Source organism: Nicotiana tabacum, chromosome 19 (assembly GCF_000715075.1).
Source record: "Nicotiana tabacum cultivar K326 chromosome 19, ASM71507v2, whole genome shotgun sequence".
Lineage (NCBI taxonomy): Eukaryota > Viridiplantae > Streptophyta > Magnoliopsida > Solanales > Solanaceae > Nicotiana > Nicotiana tabacum.
Genome location: NC_134098.1, coordinates 778,514 through 804,448, shown reverse-complemented (window position 1 = coordinate 804,448; position 25,935 = coordinate 778,514). Strand labels below are relative to the sequence as shown.

Here is a 25,935-nt window from a genome sequence, read left to right as displayed (position 1 = left end):
TAGCTATAGTTAACTACCAAAGGGAAGTAAGTCAAAGGTGGCAATTAATTATTGTATATAAACCTGGTAATTACATTCGCTATGTTTCATAAATGATATATTACAATTTTAAAATCTATGCATACCCGTGTTCATTGAACATCACTTTTTAAATGTGTTGTGATCTACCTATTGGTCTTTCAATAATCTCTTTAATTGTTGGTTGTACATGTATGGTAAATAGTTAAATGACCTCAATGTTTATATCGAACCAAACAATTTAATTATAACCGTCATAAATTAAAGTGATGCAAATCACCTAATCATAGTTAAGTGATAAATTATTATATACAAGAGTAGTGTTATGTACTCATTTGCTTGTAATAATATGGAATGCAAATAAGTTTTAATCATACAATATATCCATGTGTGATTGCATGTATCATATTTCCCGAGGGAAAACTCTTGCATGCGCGAAACTGAATAATACGAAAAAAAAATGGTAAAAAGCAGAATAATATTCACGAAAAATACATGATAAAAGAAAATTATCAAATCAAAACCCTAATCAAATACTTATTTTATTTTTTTTACCATATATTGGGTCCCACATCTTTCAAGTTCTATTTTGTGCCTTACGTTTTGTACAAGATTAGGGTTATCCCCACATTTTAACCCCACCCCCCCCCCCCCCCTCTCCAACCTAAAACATTAGGGTTTCATCCTCGGATCTTTCACAGCCACGCGCCACACGTGGCCTCGTCAGCACGGACCACTCATATCTCTCCTAAGTGCGTGCCACCTGTCTTCAGACAAGGACCATCCACTCAAAAGGCCCACTCTCACGTGTAGCGCGTGTATACACGCGTCACAACTCAATTTTTTACTAGGGTTTCAAAGCATCACACTTGTCACATTCCCTTTGGTCAATCCCTTTTCTCTCTCGTCTATCTGTACACATGCAAAATCTCAATTAAAGTTAGATACACGTAATAATGAGTGTATATATAAATAACAACAAGGCTAATTCAAGAATCAGATTAGATAAAAAGTTAAAAACTTCAAAAAAACCTCAACACTCACTCATCTTGCCTATTCTCTCTCTACAACTTCATCTCAAACCAAAATAAACCTAAAAAGGGTTTCGCTTTCATTTCGCACTCCCAATTCTTCTCATTTTTCTAAAAATCATTTCAAGAAAATTGTACAATTGGCTTCATTTCAGTTTCTTCTTTACAAAGATAGTCGCCTTATTATCAGCCGTGGAAAAAAATAATTCTGGGTTTTTCTGATCTGAGCTTTCGATTTAGGAGAAAGGTAAGTTTTTTTACTTAATTTTCTTTAGTTTTTGATTTTTGGGTTTTTGATTTAAGGTGATTTGAGAGGTTTTGTTTTTTACGCGATTTTTTAGCTGATTCTTTGGACATGAAATGATTCCCGTACGTTTTAAGTATTTCTTTTTTTTTTTCTTCCCCTTTTTGGTTATTTATTTTTGTGTACTTCTTGGGTTTTATTTTCTTGTCTGTTACTGTGTTTAAGGTTGTAGCTTCGATTGCTTATAGGTTTATACTTAGCTTGTCGAGATAATTGGGTATTAACAAAACCCTAATTTTGCTTGTGGATATTAATTTGTTAGATTTAGGTATGATTTTATGTGAATTGTGGAACAAATGCACAATTCCTAGAACGGCTACAAATGATTGATTATGGAAATAGTTGATGGGAAAAGATTGATTTCTGTTGTCATTTAGATTAGGGTTTTTAGCATTTGAATTTCATTAGAATTGTAGTCACGTGTTATTCCTTAATGTAATGTCTTTGGTATTCAGCATTGTAATAATGTTAGAATTTAACTTATATACACTAGCAGTACAAATAATATTTACACCTACCTTTTTCCCATGTTGCTAATTCTACTTTTTTATTGACGGTTACATATAATTAGCTTTTAGGTGACCTGACGAATTTATAAAAGTTACATATATGGCACTGTTGGTTTTTTATGAACTAAAATTTTCTCCTTAAGTACCTTAAGCATGATTTGATGATAAAGTTCCAATCTTTTAAGCGTACACAAACATATAATTAAAGACCCATATGTATTTCAGTAATGCCGATGCAAAATGCAACAATATATTTTGATCTTCTTATAAATAATTAATTAGCTGTTTGCAATGCTTCATTTTCTGAGTTTCTGACATGAATTTCATTTTTGTGACTGCAAATTCATTGCTTTATGTAGTTTTTAGTTGGTCTCCCTTTTACATGGAGAAAAGTAACATAGCACTGGAAGAAAATTCTCACACAAGTACTGATATCAATACATCTTTGTCGAAATCTTTGGGATCGCTCGTACAAATTGAATCAATATCTATAGACCTTGATATTCCTATGCCGAAGAAAGAGGAAGGGAACTGTCCACATTTTTCAATACGGTAAGTCTTGATGTGTACAGTTTGCCTTCTTATTTCTTACATAAAGTTTCTGTTTTACCTTTCCTTTATGCTATCTTCAGTTTACTTCGTTTAGAAGCCGATTCTTTTGTGTTGATACCTGATGTGTTTGGAAGTTTGTTGTTGCCATTGATGGTCACTTTTTTCTTACTGGATTACGGTGTTGGATTGACAAATAGATTATATGTCTGATAGCAGATATTGGTTGATAATTGTTTACTCGTACACATAGGAGAGTGTGGAAAGTTTAGGCAAGATGTATAGCTGGCTTTACTATCTTTGGATTTTTGTGGGATGAATCGTGGCACATCACCTATGTACGGTCAAACTTTTGCTTTGTGGTTATCTCCGTCAAAAGATTTTCTTCCGATAATATTTTCTAGGCGCTGAATTTTACTACTATAGTTACAGTCTTAAGCCTTCTGAGGTCGAATAAAACCCAATAATCACTTGGGATGTTTTTCAATGAATAAACACTGCAGTCTTTCTAGCGAACTCCTATGTTCTTGACTACATTTCTTACATTGGACACAGTGGATATGTTGCTGAGATGAGAAAAAGGGACAGGAAAATTTGTTCTCCTTTTGCATCGACCAGTGATTGCAGTACTTCTGAGGAGCAACTTCCTCCTCTAGATGTTCCTAAATTTAGGTGGTGGCGATGCAAAAATTGCATTAACGAGATAGGCACAGAAAGTGCAGGAGAAGAGTGTGAGGTCCTTTCTTCAAGCTGCAGAAGTAGATTGATCTCCGAAAACATGGCTTCTACTAGTGCTATGGCAAATGTATTTCCAGGGACAAAGCAGGAGTTAACTTCACGAAAAACTGACAGAAACAAAGCTATTATCAATGGTTCTCCCAATACCAGTAGTGGCTATGACTTCTTATGTAAACCAAACAAAGGAAGGTGCACTGTAGTTGAAGACAAAGCTATTGCAGCTGGTATATTCTTTAATAATTCATTTACTATGGCTCATATTTTGGATATTTTTTATTCATTTAGAACGATAATAATTTCTGCCTACGTGTTTATAATCCATATTGCTTTTCAGGCAACAGAACTGGTTCCGGAAATGTTAGAAATGAGGAGATCGGATATCCAAATATTGAGGTAGCAATATCTAAAGAACACTCAGGTCAAGAAATAGATTCAAAGAGCCCAGGTAATTCAATAGCATTTTTTATATGCGTCTATATCATATGATCGTCAATTTTTAATTAACGAGAGCTCTTTTGGTTTCCAAAACAGCTGCCAATTATCTCTCAAACAGCAGAATACGAGTTGCAATCTCTGACTCAACCTTGGCAGGGGGTAAAATTGTTCATCATGGAAATCTCCACATAAGTGCTGATGATGTAAGTGCTGATATTAGTCCAGAGAAAGAAATGGGTTCTCCAAATGATGGACAGAGGAAAGCCTCAACGGCTTTCAAGCAATCTGATATATCAGGTAGCAACGGTAAAGCTCTTGAAACTAGTAAGACGAAACTAAGTAGGCTACCTTCCCTTGAATTGAGAGATTATGATGAAACATCTTCAAGATGTGACATAATTTTGGCTGAAAAAAGACGGTGTGATTTGCACCATGATATTCCAAATGATCTACCACGTCGGAAAACTCAAAAGGTACGTCTCTTGACTGATATATTGGGTGGACAAGTCAATTCAGAGACTAGGCATGCCAAAGCAGAGCGTAGTTCATCGAGTACCACGCCCACGGTGCCTTCTGAGCAAGAAATAGTTGGTGCTTCTAAAGATAAGGGATCCTTTCAGAAGAAGAGGAAGTTGTCTCAAGAAGATGACAGAAATCTGTTGGAGATGGGCATACAATGTAACGTGGCTAAAAGGGTCAGGTCCTCTCATGGAGGAGCTGGGAGGAGTTCCATGGCAATCGAAATTGATGATTCACGTTCAGATGAGAAGGAATCTGATGGAGAAGGTATAGCGAGTGGTACCAAAAGTCTGCAAATTAAGCATAGAAATGGAATAAATAAAAAGAAAAACAAGCAGCTTCGACCTGTCGATGGATATTCTCCTGAAATGCCCTGGAAGGATACAACCATAGAAGATTGCGGTTCAAAGGGATATGGTGCTGCGAATAGCCTCGTTCATTCCGCTCAATGTTATCAGTCATTGGTAGGAACATATAGAGACTCCGATTTGTGTTGGAACAGTAGTAAGTTTCCTGAAGTTGGACGTGTTCCCTCAAATCTTATGCATCCGGACAATAATTCTCTGGGGGAAAGTTCAACCAGGAGGAAAAATCTCGTACTGGTGACACCTGATATGGAAATGGTGACCTCTCAGCCAGCGCATGAATTGTCTGATAAAGTAAGGCTAGACCTGTCTTTGAACAGCTTCAGAGACTCTGACAAATGTGCTGAGAATGATATTACCCAAAAAAGAAATATGACAACCTGGCCGTTCATTCTGCAGAAGGGAAATAAGAGTAGCGATCCTCGAGGGAAAGATAATACTCTTGTCGGACAGTCAAATGTGACTGATTCACAATCTTCAAGGAAAGGAGTGATTCATGACCTCAACCAGGGAATTTTCCAGACATCATCAATGTGGCAAGGGATCCAAAACTCTCCAAATCTGCTTCAGAAGGGGAACCTTCATGTTTCCGATATAATGGTACTGGTTTATTTCCGTGTTTTACTTTTAGCCTCCCTTTTGTTTGCGATGATTTAGTTTCCTCCCCCTCCATAATGTCCTGTGGGGTCAAAGGATCTAAATCAAATGGCTAAGAATGCATCTTAATTGAGTTGATTTAGAAACATTTCTTTTCTTTGGTTGCTCAGGCTATAAAGTAAAGCTGATACTTTTTGCAGTTCTTGAGTGTAGTTTTATATACCTAATGCTACTTTGTTCAGAGATGATGGAAAAGAAAAAATACTGTTAATAAACTAGCAATGATATCTTAAATAGCCAGATTGATTGTTTGGATCCAACACATGGGATTGAGGGGGGTTGAAAAGCTTTTGGAAAAGGGCAGCAGGATAACTGAGATCTGTTTTCCATTTCAAAATCTTGTTCTTGATATCTTAGAAGACTGATTGATGAAAGAACGTCTTCATTTGAGAAGTTGAATTTCGTATACGCTACAATGTCAAAGGTGAAAAGAAAAGATATTCACATTAGACAGTGATGCCCCCTTTTTACGTTAAATTTCTTTTTATGTTCTTAAACTATGAAGTTACTTAAGTGACTAGCTAAATATCCGATCCGAGTGCTAAGAGACAATATCATTACATTTTCTGATCTGGTCATGCTTATTAGTGTGAGCCTGAGTTTATTTGGTATTGTTTTATATGCTTAATACTTCTCTATAGGTCTTTTAGGTGAAACAAATTTCAATCAGTGGACGTGTGACTTCTTGTTTTATTATTTCTGTTTCATGAATGTTGTAGAGTAAGTCAATGCAACTTATTAGCACAATTTTTAAGGTAAGTGTTTGTATTCAGTGAAGTCACAGAGATTTGCCTTTGCAGGAAATGCCTCACCGGCATAATGGAGCCAATCTTAATGAATTTCTAGAGCATTCAGATGTAATTAAGCATCACAGAAATCAACACTCTGAGAAGGCTTTAGAACGAGGGTTATCAGATGATATACCAATGGAAATAGTGGAGCTAATGGCGAAGAACCAGTACGAGAGGGGTCTTACTGAGACCAAAACCAAATGCATGATTGAAAGAACTGATGGTATTGCAAGGCCATATGCTGAGATACGTGAGGGTGAAGCAGTGACATGGTCACGTCCTGGTTTAATTAGTTTCCATCCATCTAATTCAAATACAAAGACCGATGTTGGAGCAAGAAGAGGAAGCTCCCTCCAATTCTCTCATGTTAAGAGGAACCACCTCGGAATGGCCCAGGTTGAAAGACTGCCGGTCAAACTGTTTGGCACCTTTCCACAAACTCAACAGGAATTATCTAATGTAGGCCAAGGTTCTGCTTCCATGAACATCAGATCCGGTTTGCAGCATAGTGAAGAAGCAAACCCGGTATGGTTTTCAAATGTGCAGAACACACCATTAGGACTTGGAATTGCACAGAAATCCATTGGTCAGCCAAATGACAAAATGATTCAGAAAGGGAGGACTATTAGTGACATAAAGAGTGTTGATGTGAGAATGCAGAATGAGCCTCATCTTGTTTTACCCAAATCAGGAGGCAATGCCGATTTGAATGTGAAAAATATGGGGTCTTTAGATCCTTATAATAATGAGACAATCCCAGCTATGCAGTTACTCAGCCTTATGGACCGAAGGATGCCATCAAGTCCTCCTTTCAATCTGGATACAAACAAGCTCCGGGAGAAACCTTTTTCTCCATGCAGTTATCACCCGAGGTTTCAAACGGATGGTAAGCAGAGTATTCTCAATGGATCGTATTTATCACATCATCAGTTGAAGGAGTCTTCCGGGGTACACCCTGGTGGTTATCATGCAGGTTAGAGCTCTAGATAATCTTTTTGTTCCTTTATTGATTAAGATTCAACTTTCTTAGAATATTTTCATCTTCATTTCCGGTCATTAATTGGTCCAATCATCGTTCCATGTGTAAATGAAACAAACTCTAATAAGCTGATTTTACAGATCAAATATCTTTCAAGTCTCGAGGACAAGAGAAATCAAGAAAATCTCACGCACCTTCGCGATGTGGTGGAAGCAAATCGGAGAGATTTGTATCTTCAAATGGCCTGCTAAGCATGAGTCGACATTCTTGTCCTGAGAAGGATGAGCAAAACAAAATCCTTGGCACATCAAGTTCTCAGGTGCTTCCACTGCAGGATCATAATGCTTCAAAATTCTTTGACTTGGAGGGCCACAGTAATGCTAGAGCTGTATTTCCAGTCAACGGAAGTAATGTTTGCAGCCTTAACCGAAACCCTGCTGAATTTAGTATTCCAGAAGAAGGGAACCCCTTCACTAGGAGTGTAAAGGATCCAAGAATTGGGAAGAAAATCTCATCAAGAGAGAGATCTCACACTGTTGATCTGAATAAGCGAAAGCAGCGGAGAATCACAAAGGAAAAAGAAGGGAGACTACTACCATTAGGCCGTGCATAGTGAGTTCCACAAATTGTCTATCTTTTTGCTGTGGAGAATCAATTCTGCTGAAAGCATACCTCCCAACTTATACTCGGGTATATGGTTAATGCTGGTTGGTTTCCCAGCATATAATTTCATTTACTATACCAGTTAAAGTTTTCAGGGTAAATTAAATCTGTGATAATAAGAAATGTATCAAAATGTTCAGAAACTTTGAATAGAGTTATACTCTGGACACAAACTTGAACTGATTCAAAAAACCGGAGCTCTTGATTCCGGATCTTGATCCAGCTTGGAGGCATGGTGAATTTTAGATAACTTGTGTGTTGTTGTGCTTCTATTGTAAAAAAAAAAAAAGAAAAAAAAAAGAAGAAGAAGAAGCAGCAGCTTAAAATGTGTATCTTTTGTATGTTGAAAAGAGAAAACATGAGATAAAATCAGCTTTGCTCTTCAATATTATAAGGGTACCTTCTATTTTCTGGTATATATTCTGTTGTTCTGTTTTGATCTTCATATAGTCGACTCTAACTAGTCCGAGACTTTAGTTCTACAGATGATGCTTGCTAGTTGCAAGCCTGAAACACTTTAGTGGTGTTCTTTTACACTTTTCTTTCAATTTTGAACAACAAACATTCTCAGATGAATAATATATATAGGGATAATTGCAGTTTTGATCCCTCAATTATTGGTAAATTTTGATGAATCTGGATTAGTTCGTTACTAGGTTTCGGATGCCATATGGTTAAACAAAAAAACTACAAAAAATTGAACGGAAAAAGTACTTCTTTAAGGGTCAGTTTGGACAAACTATAGTTAGATTCATGTAATCAAGAGAATTAATTAAAAGTGGAACAACATCCGACTGCTCCCAGTTACACTTGATCGAGTGACAGAGGCAGAGTCAAGATTAGAAGCTTATGGGTTCGTAATTTGTACATCTTTACTGGATTTCTTAAGACAAATACAAAGTTTAGACCAAAACGAACCCGTAACCTATACTCATTCTCCGCCACCGTCAAGGGAGAGTTACATAAATAATTTATATGGTCCATACTTGCTACAAATGACTGCTTGTAATTAGGTTCTAATTAATCTAATTAGTATAAGACTTTCGAAATACCCAATTTTTTCATGATCTTATTGTACGATCTTGAGGTTTGTAAAAGAAAGACAAGGAGAGGACTCAAGAGGAGTGCTGTAGAGTTAAAATCCACCTATTCTCTGAGTGAATGTTACAATCTTTTATACTTGTTGACGAGTTCTCGCCAACCCTTCAGTCGTACTCATAATTAGAGGCGAATTCATTATTTAAGCTCTATAGATTCAATTTTAAAAAATTTAGTGTTAAATATATTGTACTTTTAAAATTATAGGTTGAATCTACTATTTATTACTATAATTTTAGTGACTTTTTACACATAATTTTGTGTCCACATTGAAAGAACTAGGCTAAAATGAACTAGGAAAACTTTAGAAGCGAGAACTTCATGCGAACTTTAGACGTGGTTGTTTGAAGCTTGCACTATCATGAGGGAGAACTTCAGACACGAATATTACCCGAAATTTGTAGCTTCATATCACGAAAAAACCTCATACGCGAAAGCTGCCCGAAATTTATAACTTCAGATGCGAGATTTTTGTAACTTCAGTTGCATATGTTCCAAAGTGGGTAATTTGCAAATATTTGTATAATGCAGTTATGACTTCAATAGTCGTCACAAAACTGGATATTTCTTCTTTTTTTTCTTTCTTTCTTTTTTGTGGGTCCAATCTGATGATATATAGCTGAGAATTTGATAATATTGGTTTGATTCTGAAAGACCTGATGCTCAAATTAAATACCTAAACAAGAAAGAATATATCTAAATTATATATCTTCCATATTTGTTTTGAAAAAATTAGGAATTTAATTATGAATTCTGGAGTCTGGACCAAAAGAATGTGACTTTAATTATTTGACTGCAATCGCGCCAAGTTAATTGTGATACTTTCCGCATTCTTCAATTGTCTTATTAACTTCATTCATATCACACAGAATTTCTTGAATAGACTATTCTTTTAAAGTTCTATGCAATGCGAATCCGAAATAGTTGGACTAGTGGGATACCACAACTTATATGTCGCTTGGCACCAGTATTTTAAAAGATTTTTTGGAACTCGCCTCGGGGCACTATCAAAACACGTTGAGGCTTATGTGTGGGGTTTAGTTCTGTAAGACTTACGCCCTGAAGCGCCCGACTATGCGCCCAAAACACGCGTAAAGCTCAATGTCTGGGGCTAACTCAACAGTTCCTATGCAAATCGTGTGTCGAATTCACTAATTAGTACTTTTTACTCTCAAAATTCTTTAACAATTGAATAATTAAAGTTCTTTCATCTATATAAATATGAAAATTTTGAATAACTCAAATAATGAAGCATAATATTGCATATTTATTAATTGAGAACATTATGAGGCGTATATCATTTGAATATTTTTTCTGAAAATAGATAGCCAAAATTTATATCTTTACTTGCTAGATCTTCATGCCTTAGTTCAATGTCTCTCAAAATTATTATACATCTATTATTTTGCTATTTAAAAATAATTTTGTATTTACTCGTGAAGGAGTAATAATTTTAAATTATAGTATTGATAAAATTTATAGTGTATTTATTATTAGGAAGGTAAAATATGCAGTTTGATAATATTTTTTAGAAGTTATAATTTATAATTGTTTGAAATTTAAGACGTTATAGTTGATTTATTAGTAACTTTAACATTATTGCATTATTTATATTTGTAAAACCTGCTAGATATTTTATTTTTTATGAGTTTCTTTAATTTTTTCAGTTTTCTTGAACTTTGAATTTACTTTTTATATTTTTTGTTTTACAATGCTATATTATTAATTTATAAATTAAAAAATTTAAAGATCCGTGGGGCTTACGCCTCGCCCTGTATCAAGTAAAACGCCCCGCCTCACGTCCTCGCTTTTTAAAACACCGCTCGGCACTTATCTGATTTCACTGCACATTCAATCGATCTTCAATTTATATACCAGTGCCATTTTCATAGGAATGAAATATATGTATTCTTTTGTGATTCATATGTTGCTATCTTTGCCCGCAGCCCCACTCCGGCATATGCCGTCACGTCTTTAATTCTATCCAAAGACGAATTTAGAATTTAAATTTGATGAGTTCCGTGTCAAAATCTTGTCATTGAACATATTAAACACTAGAAATTAAATTTTAGTAATATATATATACACACGCGCGCCTCAGGTTGTTTTCTATGTCCACGTCCAGAATCCTAAAGTTATGGCGTTCAAATATATTCTGCCATGCATGCCTTAAGACCAAAAGGTACGTAGAAAAAACAGCATTTTTCTTAACCATAGTTGCTTTTATTCTTTTATTTCTTACTTATAATTCATTTTGGGGTAAAACGAAGTAATATTACGGGCAGGGGCGGAACTAGAGTGTCGGGAGTATAAAAACAAGAGAAACACAAAAAGCTAATTATTTTATTGAATCAAAGCAACCTTTAAATACAAGAGTGAAAAAATCAATTCCCTAGACTAATTCCTCTGGAATAGGAGGACTCAACTACTTGCTGAACAAACTCCTTGAATAAGGAGATTTATTTGAGAAAATAAAAGACTAACAAAATCCTAACTACTAACTAAAGAATGGGTCAAAGCAGTAAAGTAGCTGGTGGTTAACTTACTGCAGTATGAATATGAACAATGCGAACTTGATTATGTTGGACTTGCTTCCGAACAAAGTGAAAGTCCACTGCAATGTGTTTCATGCGGCTATGGAAGACTGAATTTTCGTACAAATAAGTTACACCAACATTGTCACAGTAAATGGTTGGTGCTTGTGGAAGTGAAACATGTAGTTCATTTAGCAGATTCGTCACCCAATTTGTTTCAGCAAGTGCACTTGCAATCGCTCGATACTCTGCTTCGGTTGATGAGCGAGCAACTGTTCTTTGTTTCTTGGATGACCAGCTCACAGGATTTTGGCCAAAAAATAGCATGTAACCAGTAGTGGAGGCTTGATCACTCGTATCTCCAGCCCAATCCACATCAGAATACATGTGTAGCTTGAAATCATTATCTCTTTGAATGCGAAGACCAAACTGAATTGTTCCTTGAAGATACCTGAGTACTTGTTTGAGTGCTTTCCAGTGTACTGTAGTTTTCCAAGAACTCTCTTGTAGCGAGTGGCATCAGTTGGTTCCGCTCCATCATTTTGTTGAAGCACTTCACTGGAACTCATTGGAGTTTTTGCGGAATTGCAGTCTTTCATATTTTCTTCAGAGAGGATTTCACTGATGTAATTGGATTGTGATAGAGTAATTTCATCTGCAACACGGAGTACCTCAACTCCAAGAAAAAAGTTAAGGTTTCCGAGATCCTTAATGGAAAAACGGCCTGCAATACAACGTATAGCCTGATTTACATATGAGCTATGGCTTCCGGTGATGATGATATCGTCGACATAAACTAGCACATACAACACGTTGTTCGACACTTTGCGAATGAAAGGCGATGCATCAGATTCGGACTTGACAAATTCCAAATAAAGAAGGAACGTCTTAAGTTCATTGTACTAGGCCCGAGGAGCTTGCTTGATTCCGTATATAGCTTTCTTTAGGCGACATATATGTGAGGGGAACTGCTCGTCTTCAAAACCCGGAGGTTGGACCATGTAGACTTCTTCTTCTAGGTAACCCTGCAAGAACTCGTTGTTGACATCAAACTGACGTATGGGCTAATTCTGCTGGACAGCAATCGAAAGCACCAAGCGCACAGTAGTCGGTTTGACAACCGGACTAAAAGTAGCATGAAAGTCAATTCCAGGGTGTTGTGTAAACCCCTTTGCAACAAGACGAGCCTTGTAGCGATCGATTGTTCCATCAGCTTTTCTCTTTAACCTGTATAACCATTTGCACGAAATAATTTATGGGGTCATATGGTACCAATTCCCATGTCTGATTATTCAATAATGCATCAAATTCACTTTTCATTGCTCTCTGCCACTCTGGGTATTTGTTAGCTTGTTTAAAACTGGTAGGGGTGATGGTGGGGGATAAGTGAGCCATGAAGTCAAGGATCGTTTTCGGTTTGTGAATGTTGTTTTGTGAACGAGTCACAACACGATTTGGAGGAGGGAGAGAAGGTTGTGTGGGTTGCGGAGTTGAGGCAGTGGTACGAGCAACAATGGTTTGGCCAGTAGTTGTCATTTTGGTCGTTTTGCGACTGTATACAATTGAAAAAGATGGTGGTTGAGGATGTGGGACTGAGGTGAATGGTTGTTGAGAATATATAGGTGTTGAAGAAGGGGGTGGTGATAATGTACGTAGTAATTGTGGAGGAGAGGAGACATTTGAATTTCTTGGGATAACTGTTGGGGATGGTAATGGGGGATAAGATTGGGTATCATTAAGATCGGGAGGAAGAACATAATTTGTAGGAGGAGAAGTAGAAGACGTACATGTAGTTGCAGATTCTGTTGGAGCACAGGCAGAGTATACGGTGTCTTTGTGAGCGCTGGTTTCTATATTTGGGATAAGTATAGGGTTGGGTAATTCACTAACTATGGGAGGAAAAAAAAATAGGAGATTTTGTTGGGTTGGTTTCAGTTAGGTTTTCCCACGCAAGAGTTTTAAAATTTAAGAAAATATTTGAAAAGACATTTGAAAAGGAAAATTATTTTCAAAAAATTTTACATCTCGAGATAATATATTTTGGAAGATTTCGGATCAAAACATTGATGACAATAATAATTTAAAGAATAACCTAAATAAACACAAGGTGTTGACCGTGGATCTAATTTATTTTTTGAATAGGGTTTGAGCCAGGGATAACAGAGATACCCGAAAATTTTTAAAAAATTATAATCTGGATCGTTACCAAACAATATTTGAAAAGGTGATTTATTTTGTAAAAGCGAGCTTGGCACGTGATTTATAAGATAAACCGCATGTTGACAAGCAAAATACCAAAGAGTCGGTGGAAGCGAAGCTTCATGAAGTAAAATTCTTGTCGTTTCAATAATATGTCTTTGACGTCTTTCGGAAAGAGCGACTCTTTGGGGGGTGTATGGGGGAGATAAAAGATGTTCAATACCCTGAGAACGTAGGTATGGATCAAGACTTTTATATTCGCCACCACCATCTATATAGATAGAAAGAATTTTTATATTGAAACATCGTTCCATTAATGCTTGATAATTTTTGAAAAGATCTTTAACCTCACTTTTACTTTTTAATGTATATAGCCAAGTATATTTGGTGTATTGATCAACAAAAATGCAGTAGTATATTTTTTTGTCAATCGATAAAACCGGAGAAGGACCCCATAAATTACTAAATATTGTTTGAAACGGTTTGGAACTTGATAAAGTAAGATTCTGAAAAGGATGTCGATGACCCTTATTCGATGAACAAGAATTACAAACTAAAAATTTGTCTCTCGAGTAAGGTAGCGAGAATTTATTCAAACAAAACTTAAAACTCTTGCATGCGGATGACCCAATCGACAATGCCAGGTGAAGATGGATGTGTTAGTGGAGGCCAAATGTGCTTTAGGAGAAGATATGGAAGGTGAGGTTAGCCACTCATAGAGACCGTCTCTACTCCTACGACCGTACACCAACGGATTTCGCATTTCCAGGTCCTTCACAGAAAAGTGAAACAGAAAGAATTCAATAGAGGTTAGGTTATCTTGACAAAATTTAGAAACGGAGAGTAAGTTGCGTTTAATGTTAGGAGCACAAAGAGTGTTAGAAAGTTTAAAAGCATTTTTTGATGCATGTAATTGAGTTAAACCAGTGTGAGTTATTGTTATTTTGTTACCATCACCCATGGAGATCTGTTCCATGCCATTGTATTCCTGCAAGTTGTGAGGATTATCAGTTATGTGATGAGATGCTCCAGAGTCGAGAATCCAGGGATTTGTTGATGCGTGCATTCCCAAAACATAGTTGGCCTTGGCCTAAAAAATGATTGTGAGATCTAGATTTGCATACACTTGCAACATGACCTAGTTTGTTGCACAAAACTGGTAGCGAACACCATCATAAGAGTTGTTGGTGTTCGAAGATCGCCCTGATTTTGTGAATTAAAGCAATTGTTGTATCGCCATTGTTGGTTGCTGCCATTGTTATTGTTGGAGCGACGATTGTTGCGATTGTTCGAGTTTTTAGATTTGTTAAATGTAGCAGCAGCATCAGTAATCTGGCTAGGAGCTTTCTTTACTCTTCATGTCTAAGGAAAAGTTCATGATCAAGAAGCTTCTCATAGAGTTCTTCATACGTAATAGTGGAGTCACGAGCACGAATTGCAACAGAAATCTCACGAAACTCTAGTCTAAGACCACTCAGGATCTTAACAATGAGTTCAGAGTTTGTGACAGGGGCACCAGCAGTAGAGAGTTCGTCAGCCATAGATCGAATATTTTGCAAATATTCAGTGATTGGTTGGGAGTCTTTTGTGAGTCGCGCAAGTCGATCGCGAAGACTGAAAATTCTGGTTTGGGACTTGTTAGCATATGCAGTATGCAATGCATCCCAGGCTTTTTGTGCTGAATCAACAGCTGCAACAGTAGTGGCAAATGTTGGATCAACGGATGCCATAAATGCATTTTGAATGAGTTGGTCTTGACGAAACCAAAAAGCAAATGCAGGATTGGCACTAAGGACTGTGCCAGTTGTGATAGTGCAAGATGGAGCAGGGGTAAACCCATCTAGATGACCATAAAGATCATGACCGTGCATAAGCATGGAAAATTGCGCCTTCCAAGTTACAAAGTTGTGGCTGCCTTGTAATTTTATTGGCAATTGTGACGCATGATTAAATTGGACGACCATCACACCACTATTGTTATCAGCATTAACAACTCCAGTCGTGTTGGCCATTTGTTGAGGGTGGGTGGGAGAGAAAAAAGGTAGGATCTTACTTATTAGAGTTTGTTGAAGCTCTGATACCATATAAGAACAAGAGAAACACAAAAAGCTAATTACTTTATTGAATCAAAGCAACCTTTAAATACAAGAGTGAAAAAACTAATTCCCTAAACTAACTCCTCTAGAAGAGGAGGACTCAACTACTTGCTGAACAAACTCCTTGAATAAGGAGATTTATTTGAGAAAATAAAGGACTAACAAAATCTTAACTACTAGCTAAAAATGGGTCAAAGCAGTAAAGTAGCTGGTGGTTAACCTATGCTCTAATTGGGAGCGGGTTCGGCCGAATCTAGTAGCTTTGGTTCGAACCCTGTATTTGTCTTAAAAATTTCATTGAATATGTACAAATTATTAATTTAGAACCCAATAACAGCAAACGATTAGAATCCTGAATCCATAAGCTTGAAATTTTAGTTCCGCCTCTGATTACAGGTAGATCGTAGGGGCGCTGGTTGTGCCATGCATAGTGATGGCAATAACATTACCAGTAACATGCAATAATATTGCCAAGAGTTGCTAGGCTATTACAAACAGTAGTAGATAAATTCCTAGTTGTAATTACTATTCCTTCCTTGGCAAAACAAGGCCACATTATATAATTCCTCATTGTCTCCTAAAAATTTCCACTATTCCAGGAAACCTAAAATATCCAATTGATCTAATGGATTATGAGGAAAAAAGCTAAAAGGTCATTTGAATTGCATGTCAAGGAATATATCATTTCCCTTTTAAACAGTTTTGATTAGTTTTATTTTCTAAAATTAGTGCATTTTTATTTTTGTTTTTTCCCTCCTTTTGCTAATTGGTGATTTATCTCCTTCGTCAATGGCAACTTTGACACTACGTTATAGTTACAAAAAATTTATTTTCAATTTTGGTCATCAATTAATTGACTAAATTGAAAAGAAGAAAAAGAAATTGGCTAATACGTGGCATCGGAAAAACAAGTTCTAAAGAGTAGCAGGACGCTCCCAAGTCCCAATAGTTTATAACGGAGAGCTATTGGAAGTAGTACAAAATAATAAATGAATAATTAACCTAAGTGATCGACCACCAACTGCTTAAACTAAAAATAGCCGACAGATATATAATATACGTATAATTCATTTATAAATTATGTGATAAATCAAACAAAAGTTTCTATCGACATTTGAATGTTCTTATGATAATGGTTAACCATTTCTACTTTAGAACCATTGCCAAAAATGAAGATATCGAAAATCAAATTAGGATCAATATAAAGCACCGAAGCGTATAGAAAAATAGAAACATCAAAAGTAATAGAAACAGTGAAACACCATTTAATTATCTTATCATCCAATGTCATTTTACGGAATAAACAAATAAGATTTCCCTTATTTCTTTTTTGATTTCTCACCCCATGATCATTGGGACACGATTAAATCTAGACTCGTGCTAGAAAGTCCCGTAAAAATAGCACGGACTAGCCAGTTTTCAGATTGGTAATTGAAAAATAGCCAGCGTTTGCAAAGTCATTGAAAAATAATCACTATTTTGGTGCAACACGGATCGGTCCAGCACAATATACTGGAAATTGGTGCACATGTGTATGAGCTTCCAGTATATTATACTGAAACTCCAACACGCGGAAAGTTCCAGCATAATATACTGGAGATTAGAGCACCTGTGTATGAACTTCCAGCATATTATGCTGGACCGATATATTATACTGGAACTCCAATATATTATGCTGGAATATTTTTCGGATTTTGATCAGTATTTTCGTTCAGATTTATCTTTACATGAAAAGTGGCTAAATTTCGATTATTTTTGAAATTGTGGCTATTTTTCAATTAACACTTGTAAATCTGACTATTTTTAAATTTCTCCCTTAAGTCCCACATTGAGCGATAAAGCTCTCCGTAACAAAGGCGACTCCATACCCATAAATCGAACTCGAGACCACTCCACAAGAATCCTAGTTGGTAGGACTTCTCATTTACAACACATAAACCCGGCAAAAGGTCATCACAGACATATGTGGGCCAAGACAAATTTTGGACAAGAAAAATGACACCAATAAATCTCCTGTACAAGTTCAGACTTAATAAGAAATGAACCAAGTCAAACAACTAGTAAAACATCACAAAGAACAAGATTTTCAAGAGAGATCAAAGGAATCAAGTAGAAAGAACAGCCAAGAGAATATAATGCAGCAAAAAGCTAGATTTTCTTTTAAATTCAGGTTCAAAAATCAGTTTAGTACATTGTCCAGATGCTAATATGATGAGTATACGGATTAATATGCACACCTCTAAGTACGATTATGTAATGCGAGTCCACATTCAAGCAAGATTTCACTATTGAGACATAGAAGTCTCTTCTGTTTACACCGTCTCACCAAGCTCATACAAAAAATTTCCAAAGAAACATACAACAGGATAACTAAATATAACAGAACACTTGAAAAAAAAGAAAGATATAACAGCACAAAATTATATCACCCGAAACTGCATTAAAATGAATAATTGAATACATCCTATACATATTCAAGCTAGAGCGAGGTTCCTTGACTTTCTTTCTTCCAGAGCTAGTTCTTCACTCTATAGGAAATGTACACAACTCTCATCATCTCGTGAAGAACCATTAAATGCATATGGACTCAAAGGAGAATGTGTAAATATAAAATGAAGAGACAACAGAAGCTTAAGAACCAAATAGAAATTCTAATTATTAAAAAAAAAAAAAAAAAGGGTGCAAAACCAGTTACTGTCACGTGCTACCAGCTCTGCTGGGAGCAGCATTGGCTGGTTTGAATTTTGAAAGGTCAACTAGGTCCCCAAACAATTTGTCTTGCGGCTTTGAAGGCTTTCCAGATGGCACATATGAAGGAGCGGAAACTGGATAGGAAGAATTGTTGAGGACACCATTGTCCCTCACAGAGAGCCCAGACATTCCTTGGTTAAGGAACTGAGTATTTTGTTGTTGAGCGTTACCATAACCATAACTGGCCATTTGGTTGGCATACATTTGCTGGGAATACATATAAGCCATGTGCCCAGATGGCATTTGTTGAGGAAACAAACCCCCTGGTTGCCCACCTTGGAACTGTTGAGGATACATGCCTTCCATCTGATTGCCTTGCATAGCCTGATTGCTCATTATAGCAGGCTGTCCAGCTGTGCCCGGATGTGCATACATACCATGGAGGTATGTTTGCTGAGCGTTCGCTGCAACCAGCTGATTATTTTGCGGTGATACAGCATGCGAACCGCCAGGCATCATCTGATTATTGTGCATTGCTAAAGCTTGTGAACTACCTGGCATGGGATTATTTAGCATCGGTTGAGCATGAGGGCTACCTACTATTTGGCTTTCTTCTGCCTCAGCTTCCCATGGAGGAAGTGGAAAAGGATTAGTGCTTTGAGTTCCTATTCAGAAATTGAACAAGATATAACTATTCAGAAACTGAATGAGCAAGAGTCTTAAAACATGGCAATTCACAGAACTTGAACAAGGAAAGGATCTTAAACAATAGGTAAAAGGGGCTTTAAGCATTAGGCAATGGATAAGGATATATATTGAACTCTTCCCTAATATGACATCTATCTAAAAGGTCGTTTTTTAGGCAATAGATTAGGCACACAAAAGTGCAAAAGGACAGAATTCAAATTATGGTTTAACACAACAGGCCTTTTTTTTATATCAGTCATATTGGGCCAGCTTGCATGCACCTCGATTAATCCATCATGTAGATTATCCAGCCAACAGGCAGGTTTGCCAAGGTACAAAACGGGCATGTTTCCATAATATTTCTTTTGTATTTTTATCAGGTCCTCAATACTGTATTCAAGTGGAAAGCACGCAGGATAACAAAGGAATCACCATAACCTGGAGAAGCTGGCTGTTGTTGCTGTGACATCTGCCCATTCCAGGCAGGATTGGAGCCTTGGGCGTAGGTCATACCAGGGACACTTCCATTTGGGTACAAAGATGGTTGCACAGAATGAAAATTCTGTTGTTGCTGAAATTGAGGGGATGAAGGATTTGCCTGACCAACTGAATAAGTAGAGGGGGTGGTGCTTGGCTGCGAAAACATGTCGAGAATAGCAAGGGCATTCTGCTGCGAAGGATTTGCTGGTTGAGGTTCTCCAACAGGAACAAGCGCAAGAGCATTCTCAGCTGTTGGTGAGCCAAAGTCTCCGCTCAGAAGATCCATCTTAGGGTCAACTTTTGTTGGAGTTGCTGATGGACCATTTGCTGATGTAGGAGCAGGAAGAAGCAACTGTGTCCCTAAACTAGCAATTGATGTAGATCTGGAAAGCACAACATACATGCCTTAGATAAAAAAAAACATTTCTTCCGACCTGACCTGTTAACACTCTGAAACTTAAATCAATACCCGTCAGTTCTTATTCCTTTGGGTTTGGTGGGGGGAGGGGTGGGTGGGTTTCAGTTAATATTTCTTACAACAGCAAATATGTTCAACTACAGAACTTTGTTAAAATCTGAATTTAATTGACAATACACTTGAAGGTCAAATTTGTTCTAGACAAATATCTGATAACTATCTACACAATTCATGTCTGACCTCCCCCATTGAACAAAGGGGATCCGTAGGGCGGGCTCACTCACATACTGGATAGGTGACTCGGAATTATAGTGCTAGTTCCGTGGCATGACAAACTGATATCCATATCTCAGTCCTTGAGAACCAAACCACTAATTCAAAAGTCAATTGTAATAAGAAGTGAAACACTCAACAGGAGTACATTGATTGGCAAAAAAAATAACAAAACTAAGTTACCCTTGGTCTGACTGGTTGCTGGTTCCAGTATCAATAAGAGGAGCATCAATATCTACAAGGGATCGAGCAGCTTCAGGTTTTGATGATTCGCCTTTAATAGAAGTTCCTGATGCAATAGCTTCATGCTTGGCCAATACACGCTGTAAGTCATCATTCAGCGATAGTCCTTGGCATAGCAGTGACTCATCCCTGGATCAGGTAAATGTAAGGATTCACAGGAACCACACCTGTGGCGCGTAAAAAAGATGGGAGAACAGAGAGAACAGACAAAATGTTCATCTTAAGTTCAAAATTGTTTTAAGTTCAATAGTAACAGTAAACATGGCCAGTTTCAGCAAGTTCCAAGAAGTTAATGAAAAACCCATCTCTGAAAAAAAGTTAACTCAAATTACTTGAACTTTATAGTATATACTAGTTCGTGGGCACGCACGTTGCACGTGTACCCCCATCAATAAGTATAATTTTTTAAAGAATTACATAAATACTACAACTTTCGTCTCATTTTACGTAGCTTTATTTGACTGAACACAAATTTAAGAGAAAAAAAATTGAAAATTATGATATAATACAATCCAGAGACATTTGTGTCTATAAATTATCTCATTAAAGTTGAATTGTTAAATATAAGAATTATGTCATTCTTTTTGAAACAGACTAAAAAAAACACCACATAGATTGGTACAGAGGAAGCATAAAATCATGTATTTGAGTTACAAAAATTCAACTCTTAAAAATGAATGTCAAATTTAATTTAACTAACTCAATAAAGGAAGAAACTGTACCACACAAAAGTCCTGAAATACCTTATTGAATTATCCACATATTACCGAATTTCACTAAAAAAACATAAATGCCACCTTTCCATCAAATTGACTCGCAGATTTATAGGAAAATAAAAAAATAACTATGTGACAATGATACACGAGTCTATTATAAAATATATATTCTTATTAAGGCAGTAATAAAAGGCAAAAAGTAAAAATTGGTTAAAAACTTTTAGTAAGAGTTTACCATCTGGATTTAACTATAAAAGAATATCCATATAATTGATGAATCAAAAAACAAAGCAAAAACAAACAATTAACTAGAGTTCCCCTAAAGAATAAAAAGCAACCAGTCCCATATAATAAGGGCTTAGTAATTTATCTTCCAGGTCCAAATATTGCATGTTGGATGTAAATTTAAAGGAAAAAAATAATTTTTGGTCAAAATTTTCTTTTTAGTGTCTAGAGATATGATGTTTCCGCATTTCTGTTTCCGCAGAGATGTTCCTCTCAATTTGTTTCGACTTTTCAACTACACTTGACTTTTCATTTTGAAAAAACTCAAACAAACACTTCTTGCAAAAAAATAAAAAACTGACAATTAAATGACAATGATTAGATATAATTTGTACCTTTGCAATAACTAATGGGAAATGAAAGTACTTTTACTTTTATTGGTAGTTGAATTTACTATTTGGTAATACAAAAATATTACAAGAAATTAAAAGTGTGGTAAAAATGTCTTTCTGTTTTTGATGGATAATTTAGTAATTCAACTTTAAATTTGGCCTTCGTACTTATAATATAGTATATGAATATGAATATATAAACAATAGATGGGAGATGAATGTTCGGCCATCAAATTTTATTCCTAGCAAGAACAAACCCAGGTTATACATGTCAGAAGCTTCAAATGAATATTTACACTGACCCTTTCATTAGAGAGAGAAATATTCTCTAATTATAAGAATTAAGGTTAATTTAAGAAAAAAGAAGCATATCACAATATCCAGAAAAAATCACAAGAATCAGACAAGTAAAACAAGGCCTTACGTAGTCGAGTTTACAAGGTGTACCAATCTCTGCTTGTAGGTACGGCATTGTTCCACCAAATCAACAATGACCTCTTGTCTGAGTTCCTGTAACCCCACATGCAAATATGTTGCATCAAATATAAAGAGGACAAAACTCATAAAGAATTAACTGAACAGGAATGAAAATATCTTAGAGGTGAATATTCCCTTCTTTCAGTTTTTGTCTGCTCCAATTCGCATCTAGCTCTGAACATCTCAATTATTGAATCAAAATCTTTAGTCTCAAAACTTCAATAAACTAGCAAGGGAGCATATCCCTTGAGACATACTATGCATATGGATTTTACCTCTTTGTTTTCAGGACCTAATGCATTCAGCATTTCAGTAAGGACATCCATAATACCACGTGCATTCTGGATCTCCGTCAAGCTAGCAATAGAAACATGCAGAAAAGAACCAAAGAACATTAATTATCATAGCAAGATAACCTAACAGAAGAAAGATAAGCAATACAGCTATCAGATGGCATTCACCAGCAGCTGAAAATCATCTTTTCTTACCTTTTCCAAATAAAAGATGTGTCGACTATGGGGAGGGTGATAACAAGTGTTTTAAAAGGAGAGGGCGCAAGGCGAAACATTTTATCAAGTACGGGGCGAGGCGTAAGCCCCATGGATCTTATTATTGTATAATTCAATAGCACATAAATATTTTTAAAATACGAAAAACATACAAATATTTTTTAGAAATCAAAATTTATCAAAAAGGCAGGAGATTTTAGTATAATCTATAAACATGCACAATAAAGTAGAGGCTATAACTTTTAATAGACCAGTCAATAAAGTAGAAAGAAACTTTTCTAAGAAAACTTTCTTTGCGAAATAACTAAAAGAACATGTAAATCATTTAAGAACTTGAAAAGGACAAAAGAGAACAGCCCGGTGCACGAAGCATCCCGCATTCACAGAGTTCAGGGAAGGGCTGCACCCTAGGGGGTGTGATATAAGCAGCCTACTCTGATGTAAGTATCAGTGGTTGATTCCACGGCTGGCACATATGGTGAATTGCAAGATGACATGATGTTTTAGGGCAGTGGGAGAGTGTCATTGCTTTCTTCGTCAGCCCATTTTCACAGTTGGAAAAAAAGGTCAACATATGGTTTTTGAATCACAATCATCTTTTTCGCAAATTCTCTCCCCCTACAATTTCTCTCAAAATTTCTCCCCATGTCCTTCTCATGGTTTTGAGAGTTCATCTTCTTCCCCAAATTACCAACATTCGAAACCCAAATACAATTTTCTTCAATAGTGTATTTGGAAGGGATTAGACCTATATTCTTCTTCCATCCCTGGAGCCCTTTGTTCTCAGCGAATGAAATTGAAGCAATACGAAAATATTTTATTTACACGACTGATACTTTCCAAGTTAGTGAAATAGTTGTATTTGCATGTTTGTGGTAAATAAATAAACCCTAATGTTCTCTTCTTCTTCTTTAGGATTTTGCCCTACATTTGCTTGAGTTTTCTGTGTGCGCCCTGTCAGGGAGGAGTAATACACGCCTGGGCATACGCAATGTTATCAAAAGCGAAAAACTCTAAAAGCACTTTAGGTCTATTAGGGATTTAAGCGCAAAGTGCACTTAAAGTATTGGCTTTAGTAAAAAAAAGGCGCAACTATGGGAAAAAATAAAATATATATGTAATTCAAGGACAAAGTAATAAATTCATTTATAATGTTTTTCTTTACCGCTAATACATTATTTTCTGATTATATTTGTTGTTTAGTGCCTCTTGATTCCCAATAAAACTCATGGGCAATGAGGCGCATGTCTTAGTGCTTTGCCTTACACTGAAGCGCAGCTTAAGCGAGGCGAAGCGCCCTCCCTGAGCTTTTCTGAGCTTCAGGGCTTAAGCGCGCCTTAAATGAGCCTTTGACAACACTGGGCGTACGTCTTAGCGATTGGGATGCCCGGCCACCAAATCTGTGCCGCCTCCGCCTTAGGGCAGTTTCATGCACTGGTCATAACACCTACCCTCCCGTGAAGATTGGAAGAAACAGTGCAGATACAGAAGTTTCACAAGAAAGTAAATCTTTTAAGGAAGAAGAAAAAGAAAAAAAAGCAAGAAGTGCCCCCTCTAGCCTAACAAGATTGACATCTCAACATTTTTTCTTAAGAATTGGGACCCAATATGGAATAAGTTAGAAATATCTATGGTTTGACTACTATGTAAGGAGACTTCAATGACAGCTAGAAGTTAGTTCAGATTAGCTTAACATATGAAAATTGAGTCCACATGTGATGAACGTAGCTCGAAAGAGATAGCCCATAAATCCATTTTGCTAAATCCACACATATCATACGCAACACATTTTCGCGAGTGGAAACAAAAGCAATAAAATTACATATGTTATCCTTATGGTATATTGTTATTCATACTTGTTTATGAATCAATTGTTCTCACAATTTATAACAGAACAGGATGTAAATAAACAACCAAAGAGAAAAACTCGTATAGTTAGAAATAGCGGTAGGATCAATAGGTTGTTATTGTACTTTTAGTTTACAACTATGTATATAGTGTAGTATTGTCCCACATTGGTAGAGGAGTAATATGTCCTTGTATAGTATAGCTATAAATAAGGACCTCTTGTATTGTATTGAATCATCCAATATCAATAACATATTTTCTCCCGTGCTTTCTCGCATGGTATCAGAGCAATTGTGAGAGACTTATCGCTGTGCATAAATTCCAGCGATTCCGGGAAAGAGAAATCAGTACTTTTTTAAGGCTGTTTTCTATCTGCTTCATCTCCGTCAGTGTTGTGCAAAATCCAACACTACCACAAGAGTCGTCACTGTCCGGCGACCAAACCCCAGTGAAAAGCTCCGACAACAGCCTCCTCACGCGCCACCAGAAGCTCACGCGCGTGAGCTCCCGCGCCGGCGCGTACGACCATTTCCGGCCATTTTTTGAAAATCTTCCTTCAGAACAGTTGGGTCGCCTGGTAATTCCGATCCTACCCCTACTGTTTTCATTTCATTCCGACCACTTTGAGTTTTTTCCGGCAGCTACAGTACTATTCCAACAGCTACAGTAGATTCCGACAGCTACAGATTTTCAGTATTCTGTTTCTGTGTTTCCGTACTCTGTTTCAGTGGATACAGTTGATTCTTTCTCTTATTTGGTAATAATTTGCAACAATGTCTTTGGGATTTGATGCTTTTGGGTCTAGAAACTTGAGTTCTGGAAGCTCTAGTGCTATTATTACCTCAGAACCTTTAATGGGAAGTTCAAACTACTTAGCTTGGGCTTCATCTATCGAGTTGTGGTGTAGAGGTCAAGGTGTTCAAGATCATCTAATCAAACAATCTAGCGATGGAGATGAAAAGGCAATAGCAATTTGGGCAAAAATTGATGCTCAGTTATGTAGCATCTTGTGGCGATCTATTGATTCCAAGTTGATACCCTTGTTTCGTCCATTCCAGACATGTTATTTGGTTTGGGCAAAGGCACGCACCTTATACACTAATGACATATCTCGCTTCTATGATGTGATATCGCGGATGACAAATTTAAAGAAGCAGGAATTAGATATGTCTACTTACTTGGGTCAAGTACACGCAGTCATGGAGGAATTTGAGAAGTTGATGCCAGTTTTTGCTAGTGTTGAAAAACAACAAGAGCAGCGACAGAAGATGTTTCTCGTTCTTACCCTCGCTGGACTTCCTAATGATCTTGATTCAGTACGCGACCAAATTTTGGCTAGTCCGACTGTCCCGACAGTTGATGAATTATTCTCTCGATTACTCCGCCTTGCTGCAGCACCAAGTCCACCAGTGATCTCATCACAGATATTTGATTCCTCTGTTCTTGCATCCCAGACAGTGGATGTTCGGGCATCTCAAACTATGGAGCATA

The 25,935-nt window shown here is 36.7% G+C and overlaps 2 protein-coding genes across 6 annotated transcripts in view; one reads left to right on the top strand and one right to left on the bottom strand.

Annotated features, from left to right (window-relative positions):
- The first annotated feature begins 1,016 nt into the window (after positions 1-1,016).
- Positions 1,017-7,780, top strand: LOC107761139 (protein EMBRYONIC FLOWER 1). The gene is made up of 7 exons (XM_016579311.2): positions 1,017-1,296; positions 2,222-2,414; positions 2,967-3,373; positions 3,484-3,594; positions 3,681-5,068; positions 5,926-6,889; positions 7,036-7,780. The coding sequence occupies exons 2-7, from the start codon at positions 2,245-2,247 to the stop codon at positions 7,506-7,508; spliced, it is 3,513 nt and encodes a 1,170-aa protein (XP_016434797.2). The 5' UTR covers positions 1,017-1,296; positions 2,222-2,244; the 3' UTR covers positions 7,509-7,780.
- Positions 7,781-17,892: 10,112 nt separating this feature from the next.
- The window catches only part of LOC107761140 (TOM1-like protein 9), a 30,020-nt gene continuing 21,977 nt past the window's right edge, over positions 17,893-25,935 (bottom strand). For 3 of the 5 annotated variants that reach the window (XM_075239465.1, XM_075239467.1, XM_075239469.1), the window contains 5 exons: positions 22,363-22,444; positions 22,035-22,120; positions 20,218-20,406; positions 19,296-19,726; positions 17,893-18,841 (listed from right to left, as the gene is read on the bottom strand). In XM_075239465.1, the coding sequence (XP_075095566.1) occupies positions 18,183-18,841; positions 19,296-19,726; positions 20,218-20,406; positions 22,035-22,120; positions 22,363-22,444 (1,447 nt within the window). In that variant the 3' untranslated portion in view covers positions 17,893-18,182. The remainder of the gene's footprint in view (positions 18,842-19,295; positions 19,727-20,217; positions 20,407-22,034; positions 22,121-22,362; positions 22,445-25,935) is intronic. The other 2 variants (XM_075239466.1, XM_075239468.1) reach the window with 1 other exon arrangement.